This window comes from Triturus cristatus, chromosome 8, assembly GCF_964204655.1.
Source record: "Triturus cristatus chromosome 8, aTriCri1.1, whole genome shotgun sequence".
NCBI classification, from domain to species: domain Eukaryota; kingdom Metazoa; phylum Chordata; class Amphibia; order Caudata; family Salamandridae; genus Triturus; species Triturus cristatus.
Genome location: NC_140591.1, coordinates 277,673,656 through 277,690,524, shown reverse-complemented (window position 1 = coordinate 277,690,524; position 16,869 = coordinate 277,673,656). Strand labels below are relative to the sequence as shown.

General features: G+C 40.5%; 1 protein-coding gene across 8 annotated transcripts in view; it reads left to right on the top strand.

The window, feature by feature from the left end:
• Positions 1–16,869, top strand: part of C8H11orf65 (chromosome 8 C11orf65 homolog) — a 356,377-nt gene that overhangs the window by 305,403 nt on the left and 34,105 nt on the right. For all 8 annotated transcript variants that reach the window (XM_085621519.1, XM_085621523.1, XM_085621520.1 and 5 more), the window contains one exon: positions 3,831–3,886. In XM_085621519.1, coding sequence (XP_085477645.1) covers positions 3,831–3,886 — 56 coding nt within the window. The remainder of the gene's footprint in view (positions 1–3,830; positions 3,887–16,869) is intronic.

Sequence of the window (16,869 nt, the reverse complement as noted above, 5' to 3'; positions counted from 1 at the left end):
TTTGGCCAGCAAAATAATTCTAAGTTTTTCATGTTCCTTTTTGGATGGGTGTAATGTATGAATTGAATTGTACACATTTCTAAAATTAGAGGATGAACAATTTGACTCTTTCTCAATAACCTCTCTCCACAATTGCCTACTTCCATCCTACATCACTGAAACCTCAACACATCTTTATTCAATGAATTACCATGAATCCACCCATTTACCACTTGTTCCTTCACTTTCCCCAGAACTTGATCCTCTTTCGTTGATGTGTTCTGCTCTCTTTCTCCTCATGGTAACTCTTTAATTAAAACCCTGACTCACTCTATTTCTCGCAGTTCTTGCATTAATTTGTCATCTTCATCAGTCACTCAAAAGACAATCTGCTATTTGTATCCCTTTTATGTTGTAAGCTTCAGAGTTAGTCTTTTACACTTAAACCCAACCTTTATATATGTGGTGTGATCTGTTTTTCTAATTCTTTTCCACATTTAAAAATGTGAATGAGAGATTTATCTAGGGCTTCTTATTCAATCACCAACTATTCATTTCGTATTCCTTTTTACCTGCTTGACACAAATCCCACAATTTTTTATTTTTCATTAGTTTTCTGAGTTAAAACTGCAGCATCCCAACCTTGTCCGCATTAGTGATTCTATATGTTTTACCACGTATGTCAAGATATCCTAATGTTGGTGTCTTGCTTACGTGGTATTTTCTTGCATGCTTCCTCACATTCACTAGTCACTCAAAAATAGCAGATTTATGTACCATTAGTCTTCTTATTGTTTCAATGATCTCAGCCAAATAATGCACATATTTGGAACGCTAATCAACTAAACCTAAAAAAAAAAATATTAGTTGATTTTAGCTTATAGGCTAAAAGGCTGAAGTGTTTCCTTTATTGGTTTCACTATGCTGACTAACGTTGTGTTATCTTTCTCCAAAATCATGTGTTCTAAGTAAGGAATATCTTTGAACTTAAATGTATATTTTTCTCTATTAATTGTCCTCATTGAGTCTTCCACACTTAGCATGAGCTGTTTGAATATCTTGTCATGTTCGGTCTCCGTCATACCTTTTTGTTTTAAAACATTGTTGGAAACATTGTGTATCTGGAATCCCCCCGAGCATCCTTTGTGTTAGTTACCCTCTGGAACAGGGTTGGACAGGCCTTAAGGCAATTTGGCAGTGACAAAAGAGCTGATTTGACAGGTCATTGTGTGGGCTATTTGCGAGCCTGTTTTGTGGCCCAATGGACCAGTTTTTACTGTTGATTCCCCCCACAAATATTTGTTTTACGTCTTGAACATTCTTATTTCACATGCATTGGTAAAAAAACTTTTGCCACAATACCGACAAATCACATTTCCTGCTCCAGATGTACTTTAAGAATGTATGTGCCCTGGGTATCCATCCACAATAATGAAGCATCACAATTCTATTGTCCGTATTAAGATTTTTTTTTAATGTTCTCTTTTGTTTTCTTCAATCCTCTTTTATCCTTCCATCGCTTTTTATTTTTTCAATCTCTGCTTCTTTGGGTGGGTTTTAAGGGGCATCAATGCTTTGAGGCCACATTGCTATATGTTGTATTGCAATAGTATTCAGAATGTAGATGAGGGACTTTTTGGCCATACGTTTTTCTTTTATATTCTTGTTAATTGTGCTTCTTTCTTTTTGATCTCTGATCAGTGAACAACTAAGTGATACAACTTCACATGCCAGGGATAATTCCCTAAAATGCCACATTACTTATGAATATCTTCTCTCTCCTTTTGATTGCGTGTGAAAATGTTGTGACCTTAGAACACCACATTTACTTTTGGTATAAAATGTTTTGCAAGCAATATTTCAAAGACATTAACTGGTTGTCCTTCCCTGTCTCCAACTGGTCAATTTCAGACAAGTGTTCATATAGCCTGTCTCCTTTAACGCCAAGAGAGTCAAACAGTTTTGCTTGTTTTCTATAGGGAGCAAATCTATTGCCTACTTTGTCTATAATGTATGTAGAAAACATTTAATCTCCAAAATGTTCATTGTACAAGTGGGTCACCTGCATTGACTAAGATCAATGGATGTGGCTAAATTCTTTTGTGCAATAAGAATCTGAAGAATAGAGTATTGCCAACACAAACTAAAATAAAATATGAATATACCAAATTAAAATATTTGACTTAATTAACTATCACAACAATCTTCTTTAAATTCCTTCACGCTCAATTCCGTTTTTCCAGCTTATGTTTTCCTCAGTTAACAGGTCCCCATTACATTATTCCAAACGATACACTCATGCTACAGGATTTTTGGTATATGTATTGTTGTTACCTCTAACTGCTTAACTTCTCTTGAGCTTGTTTCCCCGCTCAGTGGCTCTCCTTTATTGTATTAGTTTCTGATGCTAAACGGGAATGCTAGGTACTGTTTCATATCCGAAGCTCTTCACTAACCTGAGCGTTAATCAATCAGTCGGGATTTGTAGAGCACAGCTAATCACCTGAGAGCATAACCAGCCTCAGTAACAATGGCTTGCAGTAAAAAGACATATTCGTTATTATGTCTTTCTTTGTGATGTCACTTACTTTGACAGGAAAGAGTGTTCAATGGATGAGTAAGCCTTAGAGAAATACTTCCAGGAAAGCGTCTTTTAAACTTTGGGCTTGTGGAATTGCACAACCTAGGGTAGTTTTTCTCATCACACATATAATTCTACTACTCTAAAATTAAAATAAACTTTAAAGGACATTTTCAAAATCATTTTCATTTTAAGAAAGGAAAAAAGTTAAACTACTGTATGCTTTGAAAATTTACTTATGAACTGAGCAGAATTGTTTCAATAAATGTCAGAGTGGAGTTTCTATGGGGCACATGCATCAACGAAAATACCGGTCGCAAACGGGCCGATTCGCAGATTCGGCCCCTTTGCGACCGGTATTTTTGCATTTGGGATGCATCAACCCAAATGCAAAATCACAAAATAGGTAATCGCTAAATTTGCGATTACCTATTTTGCGAATGCATTTAGGGAATCGCAAATTGCAATTCCCTAAATGCAATGCATCGTGCACTTCAAATTGCAATTTCGCAATTTACCATCAACTTCAAGTTGATGGTAATTTGCAAAAAACTTTGAAAAATGCACAAAAGTGCATTTTTCCAAGTGCCATGTGGCGCACACACATGCCCTTGGGGCATGTGTGTGCGCCACATGTGCACACATGCCAATTTCGGGGGTGCATCAGGGTGGCCTTTTGGCCCCCTTGCACCCTTGAAATTGCATTAGCAATTTGCGAGTACCTAATTGGTACTCGCAAATTGCGCATGCAATTCCCATTCATTCCTATGGGCCTCTAGGCCCTTAGGAATGAATGGGAAGCGATTTGTTAATTGCGAATCGCAATTTGCTATTCGCAATTAAGGAATATGTTGGAATTGCGCTTCCTAAAAAATTGCTATTAAGGAATCGCAATTCCTTATGTGATGCATGTGCCCCTATATTTTTGTTTAGAAGTGAAGATCCTTGACCTGCACTCCATGCAAGGGCACTAAACAGCAAACTCTGTAGAATTGTTGCCTCGCATCAAATTGAGTATGTTTGTTGGTTGAAACACAAGATCTCCAGCCAGTAGTTCCAATAGCTCGGTCTCAACGGATTCAGTTAGAACATAGAAAATGATGACGTTCAAATCTAGAACTTTGACATGGAACGCTTTAGTTACTTAAAGTAAAATGTAATACCACTGACACTGAGGCCACAGAAGCTGCAATGATGCAAATTATCGAAAAATGTTATTAATATTTAATTCTGTAGATAAAAACAATTAACTTTTTGTGATTTTTTTTAGGTATATAGGGAGTTGGAAGAAAACTGGGACAAGCATGTCTTCAACAGCTTATACAGGTACAGTACAGTTATTCATGTAATCTATTCTGTTTTTTTGAGGCAGCCAAGAACCATTTAGACACACACTTTTATTAAAGTCCATACATAAAATGTAATTCTACTAACATCAACTTATTACACATATTCAATAATTACTCTTGGACTGTTTTTTCTTTAACAATTGCTCTGTATTGATTTTAGTTTATTAGTCTTACAGAAACTAACATATTTCAGCATGTGTCAGTATCTAAACATTACAGTCATAAGTCATGAGAGCCTAACGCTTTGTGGGACGTCATTACGGTACTTCAATATGATTAAGCTGTAACCTATGCAATTTGTAACATTGATTGAGCACCAGGGCCATATTTGATCCTCCACGGAATGGAACTGTATGTTATTAGCGGTGCACCCAGCATCTACGCAAAGAGAAATGTATGCCAAATTGTTGATGGATCTTTATATGTATAGACAGCTATTCAAACATCTGTTGCCTTTCATAAGAATGCAAAGAGAAATCAATAAAAACAGATTCAAACAAAAAAAATAAGTCATGAGAGCCTAACCACATCAAATATAAGTCCCCATATACATAATCCCCTCTTCCCGCCACTCAGAGCAACAACGTTAGATGACTAATCCCTTCATTTATGATCTGATAGACTTCTAACTACAGGTTCCTCACATTTTGAATATTCTCCAGGCGTTAGACTGGACCTGGAAACTTTTGAGCATTACCTCTGCACACTGGTAGCTGGTGCAGTGTGGCTCCGAACTGACACCATTCCACACCGGAAATTATGTGCAGGGCCTATATAGGTGCCACTCCCATGTGCTTACGTCAGTTCCTTTCTTTACACAGATCTGGAGATACCGCTTGTCCTTTTGAGTCAGTTTTTCCAACCAAACATTTTCAGTGTGCAAGGAAAATGTCACCTTTAAAGATGACAGGATTCAAACTCTGTAAAGACTGTCACAAGCAAATGTCTGTGACAGATCCTCATTAGGTTTGCCATTGGTGTCTGGGATTGAGCCACATCTCTAAGGCCTGCAGTGACTGCGCATCGTTGAACCCAAAGGCCATACGAGATCGAGACACAAAACTATTTTGCCAAGCACCAAAAGACTCCTCGATGAGACTGATACAAGTTGAAGCGTCAGTCCTGGTCCAAAAGTCAGAGGAGTCATTCCTGAGGTCGGTCGTTGTCTCGCTCCAAGTCTTTAGGAAAAATGAGTTGTGTGTAACTCAAGAGTATGTATCATTACATCTACTCTTAGCATCCCTGGGCTTCCCAGGAAAAAAATGATGGTTACCCATCTGAACATCACACCGCTCCCAGATCACCAGGGCCCAGAAGCAACAATGGGAGCAATGTCTCTCCAGCAATCCAGGGCCAGCTTCAAGCAGTCTGGTCACACAAACTGCTTATTATTTTAGATGTCTATGCAGTCGGGAAACTATATCCGAGGTCACCAGTGTAACCTTTGTGCAGGGCCCCAGTATCTCAGTAGTGGAGGAATCACCAGAGTCTTCTGCCTCATCTTGTGACCCTCAGTCAGAGTCAAAGTTTTGTTTCCAGTTGACTCTGTACTGGGTGACATCCTATACTAGTCTTGCCCTTTCCTGCGCCGCATTCTCTAATATCGTGCAACCATCCGTTTGTTCCTTATTTTTCTTGCCCCTCTTCCTTGGAACTCGACTTTCCCGTGCCGTTTCTGTGGGGCCTGTCTTAGATATCCCCATCAACTGATTCCTAGGACTCTGTTGGGAGTGTAAAAAAATGTGTTGAGCCATCCACAGTAATTCTCAACTTGGCTTGATAGAAGAATGCTTATCTTACATCCTGTAGATGAAGTACCTGTTTAATCTCGAAAAAGGTGCGTCTTTGGCACTAAACCTGCGTGGTATAATCTGAGAATATGTGCACATTCATTTTGTCTATTTTCCACAAGCCATCTGTAGGATCTTTTCTTGGTCGTGGAAATTCAGCAATCGAGCCACCATAGGCCGCTGTAGCACCCTGTGTGCTCGTTCCGCTAGAGAAAAACTGGGGTACAGTACCATCCAAGATATTTGTAGCCAGCACTGGCATAGCCAATAGGTCTCGTATTTTAGACCTTATAAGTGTTCAGACATGCAGCACATTATCCTGGGTGCTGTGCTGCCAGGGATTTAAGAGCTATACAATTACTACAAACTGGGTCATGTAGTCTGATTCAGAAATACTTGCTTGCTTCAGGAAACATTTGTGGACACATTACTAGGCTTTTTTAAGGCACAGACAGAGAGACAAGTGCCTTGATGCAAGTCAACATCACTATAACATTCTGTGTGGACTGCATCACTAGAGTATTGAACAGCCTGAAGAATCAACCTTAGGGGCACTTAGAAACATATTAAATGGTGAAGTAATATATCTCAAGAAATGGGAGAGGATGTGGCCAGAGCTGCTGACTTGAGAAAAATGGTGCAGTTTTACAAGCCCCTTGTGACCCATTTCTGCCGCCGTTGCGTCACTTCTGTGACGTAGCGGCGGCGTAAACCATGTGCCCCGTTGCGACTTATTTACAATGTGACACATCAAGGGAGATGCGTCGCGTTGTAAAGCCCTGCACCACATTAAACCTGCGTCAAGTTGAATGTATACAGGGTGGGCGTTCTGTCGGAAAAAGCCTCGTAAAAGTGACGCAATCAGAAGGTGCTGCACCGAAACCTTACGCCTGCTTGAAACAGGCGTAAGGAGTGGCGCAGCACGTTCGGTATGGGCGGTACCTGATCATTGCTAGAGTTGCGTCGCACTTGCGACACAACTCCAGCAATGCGCAGCCTTACGCCATCAGATGCGACACAGATCTGTCTATGAGATAGATATCACGCACACCAATTGTTTGTCAAAAAATTTGTTAAATCCTTAGCAGGTAAATTGCGTGCAGCTAGAGGAGCGACCCCTGAACCTAGGTCGGTAGATAATGTTAGTTGCACTGCCCCATTCGGGGTGGTGTCCCTCTATGCGCACAGCACTATGGGGTAACGAAGTTACCAATCTTCACAAGCATGAATTTGAGTCAAAAGTTCATTTATTCATAATGAAAAGTATGTTGCCATATTGTAAACTTCATATGTTAAGTCACTACGATATCAACGGATATCCTCTATGCATTTCGGGTAAAACCCTTCATCAGGAGGAATCCTGTAACAGAAATAGGAGAACATGTTGCTAATCCCCTTAAAATACAATGATTAAACAAAGCATACAAAAGAGTAAATGACATTTCCCTTCCATGACAGGTCAAAATTAAACTAAATAGAGTTACTCGAAAGAGTATATGTAACAGTGTTGCAGTAAATAATGAAACGAGAAGAAACACGGTAACGGTGAAACTTAAGAGATAATAACGGGCTGAAAATAGAAAAATAAAGCACGAATGAACTTGGATGGTGAGAGACACCACGCGTTGTGATGCAACAGTAAGTTCAACACATATGCGAAAAAATCAAGCTTTGAATGAACCTGGGTCAAACACAGGTGCATGAGTTGATACGTGAAACTGCGTGTGTAAAGTTGTACGTTTGAAGCGCTGGGGTGAACGCTTAAAATAATGCTCAAACGTTATAAACAGGCTAATAAACGTGATAAAATCAAAAGGAACAGGGTCAAAGGAATCGGGGTTAGAAAAGAAGATTACCTCGATTCGTTGGTGAAACGGGCATGGTGAAATTGTGCCGATCCGGAAGATCGTGAATTGTAACGGTCACCATGTTAAATAGGAAATTAAGTGATAAACAAAAAAAGAGGACTCAAAGTGCGGCGGCCATCTTAAAGATGCAAAGTGTATTAGTAGTTGTACTATTTATCGGAAAATGTGAACCAAAGAAAAAAGCAAGAGATTTATGTGATAACAGAGGTTTACCAAAAAGGGTTGAAGATAAATGTCAAATGTTAAATGAAAGACATGTCGGAAACAATAAAGTTAGGAAAGTAAATAAAATTGAAAGGGATAACAAAGTTCAAAAGAAATGTTCAAGAAAATAAAGTTGGGAAAAAAAGTTCGGAAATGTTAGAAACGTTGAAAACGAAAGTATAGAAAATGATGGTTGAAGAAGGTTAAAAGAAAAGAAAAATTACGAAAAAACAATAACATTGAAAAAAGCATTGAAAGGTAATCAAAACATTGTAGAATTAAACGTAAATACATGAGTTTTCACACAGGCATCGATGCAAAGTCAAATAAAGCAACTGAGTTCAAGGCGGTCATTCAGACCATGTGGTACCATCGAGTTCATTTTATATATCCAAGATGTTTCTCTTTGGATCAAGAATTTTCGATTGTCACATCCATCTTTTAGTGGGACTGTCTCGCATACTAAAAAGCGTAGTTGACTGACATTGTGTTTGTGTTCGTTGAAGTGTATTGCTACTGAAGATTTGAGATTGTTGTTGCGGATATTACTTTTATGTTCATTTAATCGTATCTTCATCTTTCTTTCCGTCTTCCCAATGTATGGAAGACCACATGGGCATTTCAACATGTACACGACGTTTTTGGAATCACAAGTTGCTGACACAAAGAGTTTAATATTGTGACCCTTGGTTGGGTGCTGTATGTTGTTGCCTTTGATAATGTTGTTGCAGTTGCCGCAGTTATGGCAGGGTGTGGTGCCCTTATATTCAGAAATGCACTGTGGTAAGCTTGTTGGTTTCAGAAGATCCATGAGATTTTTGCTCCTTTCATAGGCGAACAGTGGTTGATCTGAAAAAATTTGGTTGAAATCGGGCTCCATACGTAACAAAGGCCAATGCCTAAGAATTGATTTTCGTATGTTGAAACTTTCAGTTGAAAATTTAGTAACCATAACCAATCTCGCATGTGGTTCTGAGGATGTCGGTTGTTTGTTTAATAATGATCTCCTTGGTTTGTTTAGCGATTTCTCAATGGCCTTCTCTAGAATTTGTGATGGATAGCCCCGCTCAGCAAAGCGTCGTTCCATGTCTGAAGTTTGTTGGTTCAGTTGATCCGGCTCAGAGATGATGCGTTTTATCCTGAGGATCTGTGAGTATGGTAAGTGACGTTTCAGTGATGGCTGATGAAAACTGAGGTAGTGTAGCAAGTTGTTTCTATCAGTATCCTTCCTGTTACGTTCGTTACATCGACGACATTTTTTTAATTTGGAAAGGTCCCAAGCCTATCCTGAGTGAAGCGATTGAGGATCTCAACACCATCAACGATAGATTGAAATTCACTTTTCAAATCAGTGATACACACATAAACTTCCTTGATGTTTCCATTTACATTGTTAATCAACACATTCAAACCACCCTGTACAGGAGCGGGGCTATCCATCACAAATTCTAGAGAAGGCTATTGAGAAATCGCTAAACAAACCAAGGAGATCATTATTAAACAAACAACCGACATCCTCAGAACCACATGCGAGATTGGTTATGGTTACTAAATTTTCAACTGAAAGTTTCAACATACGAAAATCAATTCTTAGGCATTGGCCTTTGTTACGTATGGAGCCCGATTTCAACCAAATTTTTTCAGATCAACCACTGTTCGCCTATGAAAGGAGCAAAAATCTCATGGATCTTCTGAAACCAACAAGCTTACCACAGTGCATTTCTGAATATAAGGGCACCACACCCTGCCATAACTGCGGCAACTGCAACAACATTATCAAAGGCAACAACATACAGCACCCAACCAAGGGTCACAATATTAAACTCTTTGTGTCAGCAACTTGTGATTCCAAAAACGTCGTGTACATGTTGAAATGCCCATGTGGTCTTCCATACATTGGGAAGACGGAAAGAAAGATGAAGATACGATTAAATGAACATAAAAGTAATATCCGCAACAACAATCTCAAATCTTCAGTAGCAATACACTTCAACGAACACAAACACAATGTCAGTCAACTACGCTTTTTAGTATGCGAGACAGTCCCACTAAAAGATGGATGTGACAATCGAAAATTCTTGATCCAAAGAGAAACATCTTGGATATATAAAATGAACTCGATGGTACCACATGGTCTGAATGACCGCCTTGAACTCAGTTGCTTTATTTGACTTTGCATCGATGCCTGTGTGAAAACTCATGTATTTACGTTTAATTCTACAATGTTTTGATTACCTTTCAATGCTTTTTTCAATGTTATTGTTTTTTCGTAATTTTTCTTTTCTTTTAACCTTCTTCAACCATCATTTTCTATACTTTCGTTTTCAACGTTTCTAACATTTCCGAACTTTTTTTCCCAACTTTATTTTCTTGAACATTTCTTTTGAACTTTGTTATCCCTTTCAATTTTATTTACTTTCCTAACTTTATTGTTTCCGACATGTCTTTCATTTAACATTTGACATTTATCTTCAACCCTTTTTGGTAAACCTCTGTTATCACATAAATCTCTTGCTTTTTTCTTTGGTTCACATTTTCCGATAAATAGTACAACTACTAATACACTTTGCATCTTTAAGATGGCCGCCGCACTTTGAGTCCTCTTTTTTTGTTTATCACTTAATTTCCTATTTAACATGGTGACCGTTACAATTCACGATCTTCCGGATCGGCACAATTTCACCATGCCCGTTTCACCAACGAATCGAGGTAATCTTCTTTTCTAACCCTGATTCCTTTGACCCTGTTCCTTTTGATTTTATCACGTTTATTAGCCTGTTTATAACGTTTGAGCATTATTTTAAGCGTTCACCCCAGCGCTTCAAACGTACAACTTTACACACGCAGTTTCACGTATCAACTCATGCACCTGTGTTTGACCCAGGTTCATTCAAAGCTTGATTTTTTCGCATATGTGTTGAACTTACTGTTGCATCACAACGCGTGGTGTCTCTCACCATCCAAGTTCATTCGTGCTTTATTTTTCTATTTTCAGCCCGTTATTATCTCTTAAGTTTCACCGTTACCGTGTTTCTTCTCGTTTCATTATTTACTGCAACACTGTTACATATACTCTTTCGAGTAACTCTATTTAGTTTAATTTTGACCTGTCATGGAAGGGAAATGTCATTTACTCTTTTGTATGCTTTGTTTAATCATTGTATTTTAAGGGGATTAGCAACATGTTCTCCTATTTCTGTTACAGGATTCCTCCTGATGAAGGGTTTTACCCGAAATGCATAGAGGATATCCGTTGATATCGTAGTGACTTAACATATGAAGTTTACAATATGGCAACATACTTTTCATTATGAATAAATGAACTTTTGACTCAAATTCATGCTTGTGAAGATTGGTAACTTCGTTACCCCATAGTGCTGTGCGCATAGAGGGACACCACCCCGAATGGGGCAGTGCAACTAACAGATCTGTCTATACCTGCCCCACGGTGTGCGGCGCATCCGTGGTGGTGCAAGGGTAGAATTGCGTGTCGCATCGGTACTGGCGCATCCCTGCTAATATGCAGGGATGTGCCAGTCCTTGTAAATCTGTCCCAATGTATTTTTGAGGCCTCGTGCTGCTTGCTTACCTCACCTTTTGAATGTGACCCTCCTCTACTTCTGGAATAATAGCACAGCTCAAAATTATTTATTGCCAATGAAAAATATGTACACATCTATAACTCTATTGAGACCCTCCATCGAAGGGCACTGATTCTACACTTACTTTAATCCACAACAGCTATTTTCCTGATATGACCACCCTAAATGTTCAGTCCAATACATTTCAGTAGAAAGAAAACGTGATCAGTATTCTGACGTCCAAACGCACTCATTGCTACTTTGACAGGTTACATTTTGTATCGAAAACATCTATCCATCTCTTTTCTCTGGAGTGAAACTTAAACCAGAAACATTACACAAAACATTTGAATAAACATTTGAGAAAAATGTGCATTGTACCCGACTTCCAATATGATACCAGAGGTTAGAGAATGGCGGACATTGCCTGGCATCACATAGATTGTATGGAAAAATATTTTCCGCCTTACATAATGCACAGGGCCATTGGAATTATGTGTCAAGGGAGGGTCAAATATGTGGCAAGAAAAAAGGCAAATTATGTGGTATCATGCACAATTTGCAATAGCATGATGCATTATGCTATTTTAACACGTTACAGACTCACTGGGAAAATGTTTTCACACCTATTAGTAACAGTTTAGTACTCAAATACAGCAATAAGAAACTAAAAGGTGACCAGTCCATCTTTGCCAAGAGCCTTCCACTGCGTGACAACACGTCATGTTTTAGTAACGTATGGTCCTAGCTGGAGCTAGAAGTAAGCATTTTATTTTGTTAAAATCTGCAAATTAGGCAGCAGATAATGGATTATGTGGCATATCCATATCTATGCGTAAAACACCAAAGTCGCAGAATCACATAATTCAGGTGGATTATGAATCTACAAGTTATGCCAAAATTACAGACTTCAAAGAGCCCTCCTTATGGTCACGGAAATGCTCACTGTTTTCCAATGTCATATGCTGAACCTAATTACATTAATAATAACAATACTGGGAATAATAACTATTAATATTATCATCAGCATCAATTGCATTGTTGTTGATACTTCCAGTAAAGTATTTACACCACGCAATTGACAATGGGAGATGGTTTCATAACGCATGGTACAGGGGAAAGTCCACAAAGCAGTTCGGGCTCACTGACATGACTATGGCTCAGTGGGTCCAGCACGCACTGCGGAAATCTGTGAATTTTTCCAGATTATCTTGGCTGTTGTGTGCTAAAATAAAACATGCAATCAGTGTAGTATAAATAATCCGGGTCAATGGAGTAATGGAGGACCAAACTATGTTGCCGCGTTTACTGATTAACTGTATTGTATTTTCTTTATATACCACTCTTCTGCCCCAAGTGAGGCTCAAGGCGCTTTAATTATGCATCAAGGAAGAGCTATTTATGTAATACAAGATGCCATTAAAGACACATTCACCTTATTCTCTGGCAACAATAGTAGCCCCATGCATAATAATTTTTATTAAGCAAGCATATTTCTGCATAGTTCCCAATTTTTTAGCTACCAATGTCTTGTGTAGTTGCTTGCTTTCCTCAGTTATGTTGACTGCATACATTGTCTCTCAGGAGAGGTGGTTTGAACAGAAATGCCACAGGACAACAACAGCCACGAGGGAAGGGTGTGTAAGATAACTTTTGCTTTAGTGTTGGCTTTTAATTTCTCATGCTCAGCCTTTTTCACTTTCTCATGCTCAGCCTTTTTCACTGCCTTTTGTCTCAGTAGTGAAGTGCGTTAGAAGCTCCGTATTGCCCTTGTTGTAGTTTTTTTTGTAACTTTAAACCCCTGTTCGGTTTATGCCGAGAGATTTGTTTATTGACTGTTCAATTGCATGCCATGTAGCTACATCTTTCTTCCTTTCACAACAAGATGTCGCCGTGGTATAACATTTTGCAGACCATGACCACAGGCTACTCAGATTACCATAATTAAGTGGCTGCAAACAAGTGTAAAAGAAAAATCTACAGCAAAAATCTGCGATCTGAGGTGAGAGTCAGAGTGAGATAGATATGAAATGGCTCTAGTCAGTATGACTGTGGGGGTGGCTTAACATTGTGCGATTCTGTGCAAATTACATCTGATCGAGACTTCTAGCTGCAGATTCCTTACCTTTGAATTTCCCAGGCATCAGGTTGGATTCGGAAACTTTTGCGTGAGCAGGTGGCTCCGTTCAGCTCTGCGTGCCATCATTGTTAGCGTCGGTTATGACGTCCCGGTCACCTATATAGGTGCCATTGAGGCACGCGGACGTCAGTACTTTCTTTCTGCATCGGTTAAGCGCTTATCCGGAGAAGAGCTGCTCCTCGGTCTCTTTTTGACAAGTTGTTTTTTGACCTTTTGTCAGAAACCCAGAAAAACAATTCTTGCGCGTCGAGGATGTTACCTAAATGTACAGGTTTCAAGCTGTGTGGCATCTGTCACCACGCCATATCGGTAACTGACCCCTACCTCATCTGCTTGTGGTGCCTCGGGCAGAACCAGGACACGAAGTCGTGCTCGAACTGCCGGGCCATGGCACCAAAGGCCTTGCGGGATCATTCTTTGAAGCTTCTTGCGGCCTGGCAGTCGACACCCTCGAGGGCGACTCCTTGGAGATCCCGGTCCCTTTCGAGGAAGAGAAGGTTGAGCCCCAAGTCCTCTTTTTCTCACTCGAGGTCCTCAAGACACTCTCGAAAGAGGCACAAAAAGAAGACGAAGTCCAAATGGACTTCAACTTCATCTATCGACGAGACATGTAAGGATAAAAAAATTAGCTAGCATTCGCGCCAATAATTTTCAATTCTATTAAGGACACGGAGGCGAGGATTATGCTTCTCTTTCTATTTAATGCCACTCACAGCAGCCAATGAAAACTTTGCATTATGTAAATAAACTACATTTCCCATGATGCACATGTAACACATCACATCCTGTAAGACCCCAAAAGAGCCACCATAACCGGAACTCATCTTCTTTCTTTGCTGCTCACGCAAGAAGTTAAGTGAATTTTCATCCTCTTTATTTGCTCGAACAGTAAAAGTCCTTAAGTCCATAGAACTGCCTCCAACGTGGAAGAACCAAAACAACTGGAACATAATGTCTTCTTAACCAAAAGTACTCTCAATCCATCCTCTTCTCAGAACCTGAAGGAATGAAAGACAAGAAAACCCGTAACCTCTGTTTTTGACAGAATATAAATACAAACGGGTGGGTAAGCATTACAATACTGTAATCCAACTGGGTGGAATAATCCTCGCCTCCGTGTCCTTAATAGAATTGAAAATTCTTGGCGCAAATGCTAGATAATTGTTTTATTCTATTACAGGACCGGAGGCTTCGTATTATGCTCGTTTAACACTGATGAAACACCACAGAGGAAATATCACCCACCGGTTTATAATAAGACTTTTTAAAGGTAGACTCAGAAGACCAATCAGCAGAATGCATGATATCCTGAATAGTAGAACCCAACATAAATGACTTAGAGGCCATGGCGCCCCAAACAGAATGCGCCCCAAATACTTGGGTATTAATACCCGCTTCTTGCATAACAGATTTTAACCATCTGGCTATGATAGCCGCAGTAACAGGTCTGTAAGGTTTCTGCAAAGCAATTAGTAATTGCCCCACACCAACAGGCCGAATAGACCTAGTACATTCTTCGTAAGCCTTGAGACATTGAACTACACAAAGTTTAGTGTTATCAGGAAAAGCATGATATTCCACACAACGTGACATAGTATTAGTCCTAGAAGTGATGTTAAAAGAAACTCCTTCAGGAGTAAATACTCTACCTGTAATGTCTAGAGCTTTAACGTCCGAAGAACGTCTACATGCAGGAAGACAGACATAACAGCATGGCTAATTTGGTTGAAAGTGGTTTCCTTGTCAACATATCGTTGTATGGCCATTGATTGAATAAGGAAAGAACTAGCGAGACGTCCCACAAGGAAGAATACTTCGGCTTGGGCGGATTTGCTACTCTAATACCGTTCAAGAGCTTACATACTAAAGGATGCATCCCTATTGGCTTGCCCTCAATTTGGGAATGACCCGCCAAAATGGCCGAACGGAAATTGTTGATAGAACGGTATGCCAACCCCTCAGAAGCCTTTTTGGACAAAAGATTTACAACATAGGGTAAGTCCGCGTCCACGGGATCCACGTGTTGTTCCACGCACCAACGAACCCAACATTTCCAGGCTGAATAATACCTTTTCTTGGTTGAGGGGGCCCAAGCTTGGTTGATAAAATCTGAAGCTTGATCCGAAAATCCTGGCATTTGCCAACGTTGCCGGAAAGTCTCCAGGCCATCAGGGACAACTGCCCCAATAGTACCATCGGGTGCATCTCTCCATGAGGGCCCTGGAGCATCGTTGAGGACCACAGAATCATCCTGGGGGAGTCGCAGCTCACCTCCAATAGTATTGGGAACCAAGGCTGCGACTTCCACAGAGGAGTCACTAGGATCACCTCCGCCTTTTGGCGCATTATTTGTGTGAACACCCGGGGAATCAGAATGAAGGGGGGGAAAAGCATAATTCAGTTTCAGGGACCAATCCTGGGAAAAAGCATCTGTCGCCAGAGCCAACGGATCCGGCTTCCAGCTGAAAAACTTGGTCATTTGACGATTCAATCTGGAGGCAAACAGGTCGATCTCGCATTGTCCCCAGATCGCCTGTAGCCACTGAACTATCTGTGGTTGGAGTTGCCAATCGCTGTAATCCTTGAGATGTTGGGAGTTCCAGTCCGCCACTACATTCGACTGGCCCGGTATGTACTCGGCTATGACCGAGATCTGGTGACTCAGGCAATATTGTCAAAAGTCCTTCGCTATCTCTACTAGAATGGAGGACCTCCTGCCTCCCAGCTTGTTGATGTATCGAACCGCTGAGATGTTGTCCATCCGCAAGAGGATGCAACACAAGACTTGCTTGGGTGACAGAGTCCTGATCGTGAACGACCCTGCAAGAAGTTCTAGGCAATTGATATGGAGGTCTCGTTCGCGTAGGGACCAACGCCCTCCTGTGGAAATATTTCCAAAGAGAGCTCCCCAGCCCCAACGGCTGGCGTCGGACTCTATGAAGACCTCTGGCAAGGAGCCGAAAATGGCCCTGCCGTTCCATGCCTCCACTTGATCACCTCCCGTACCTCTTGGGAAAGGGGTACTAGGTCTGTGAGGGAGGCCCTTCTGCAGGTGCTGAATCTTTAGTCTCTGAAGGGCTCGATAATGGAGGGGCCCTGGAAAAATCGCCTGAATGGGGGATGCTAGAAGGCCCACAATCACTCTGAGTTAGACCATCTGTTTGGATAACAGGGAGCACAGCTCCTTTTTGATATCCCGAAGTCTGGAACGTGGAAGACTCAACTGAGCTGTTTGAGAATTTATGACGAAGCCTAGAAAGTCTATCATCTGGGAAGGACACAGAACGGATTTGGATTCGTTGATCACGAACCCCAGGTTCTATAACGTAGAAATGGTCATGCATAAATGCTGAACCGCCAGAGTTGGAGACTGCGCC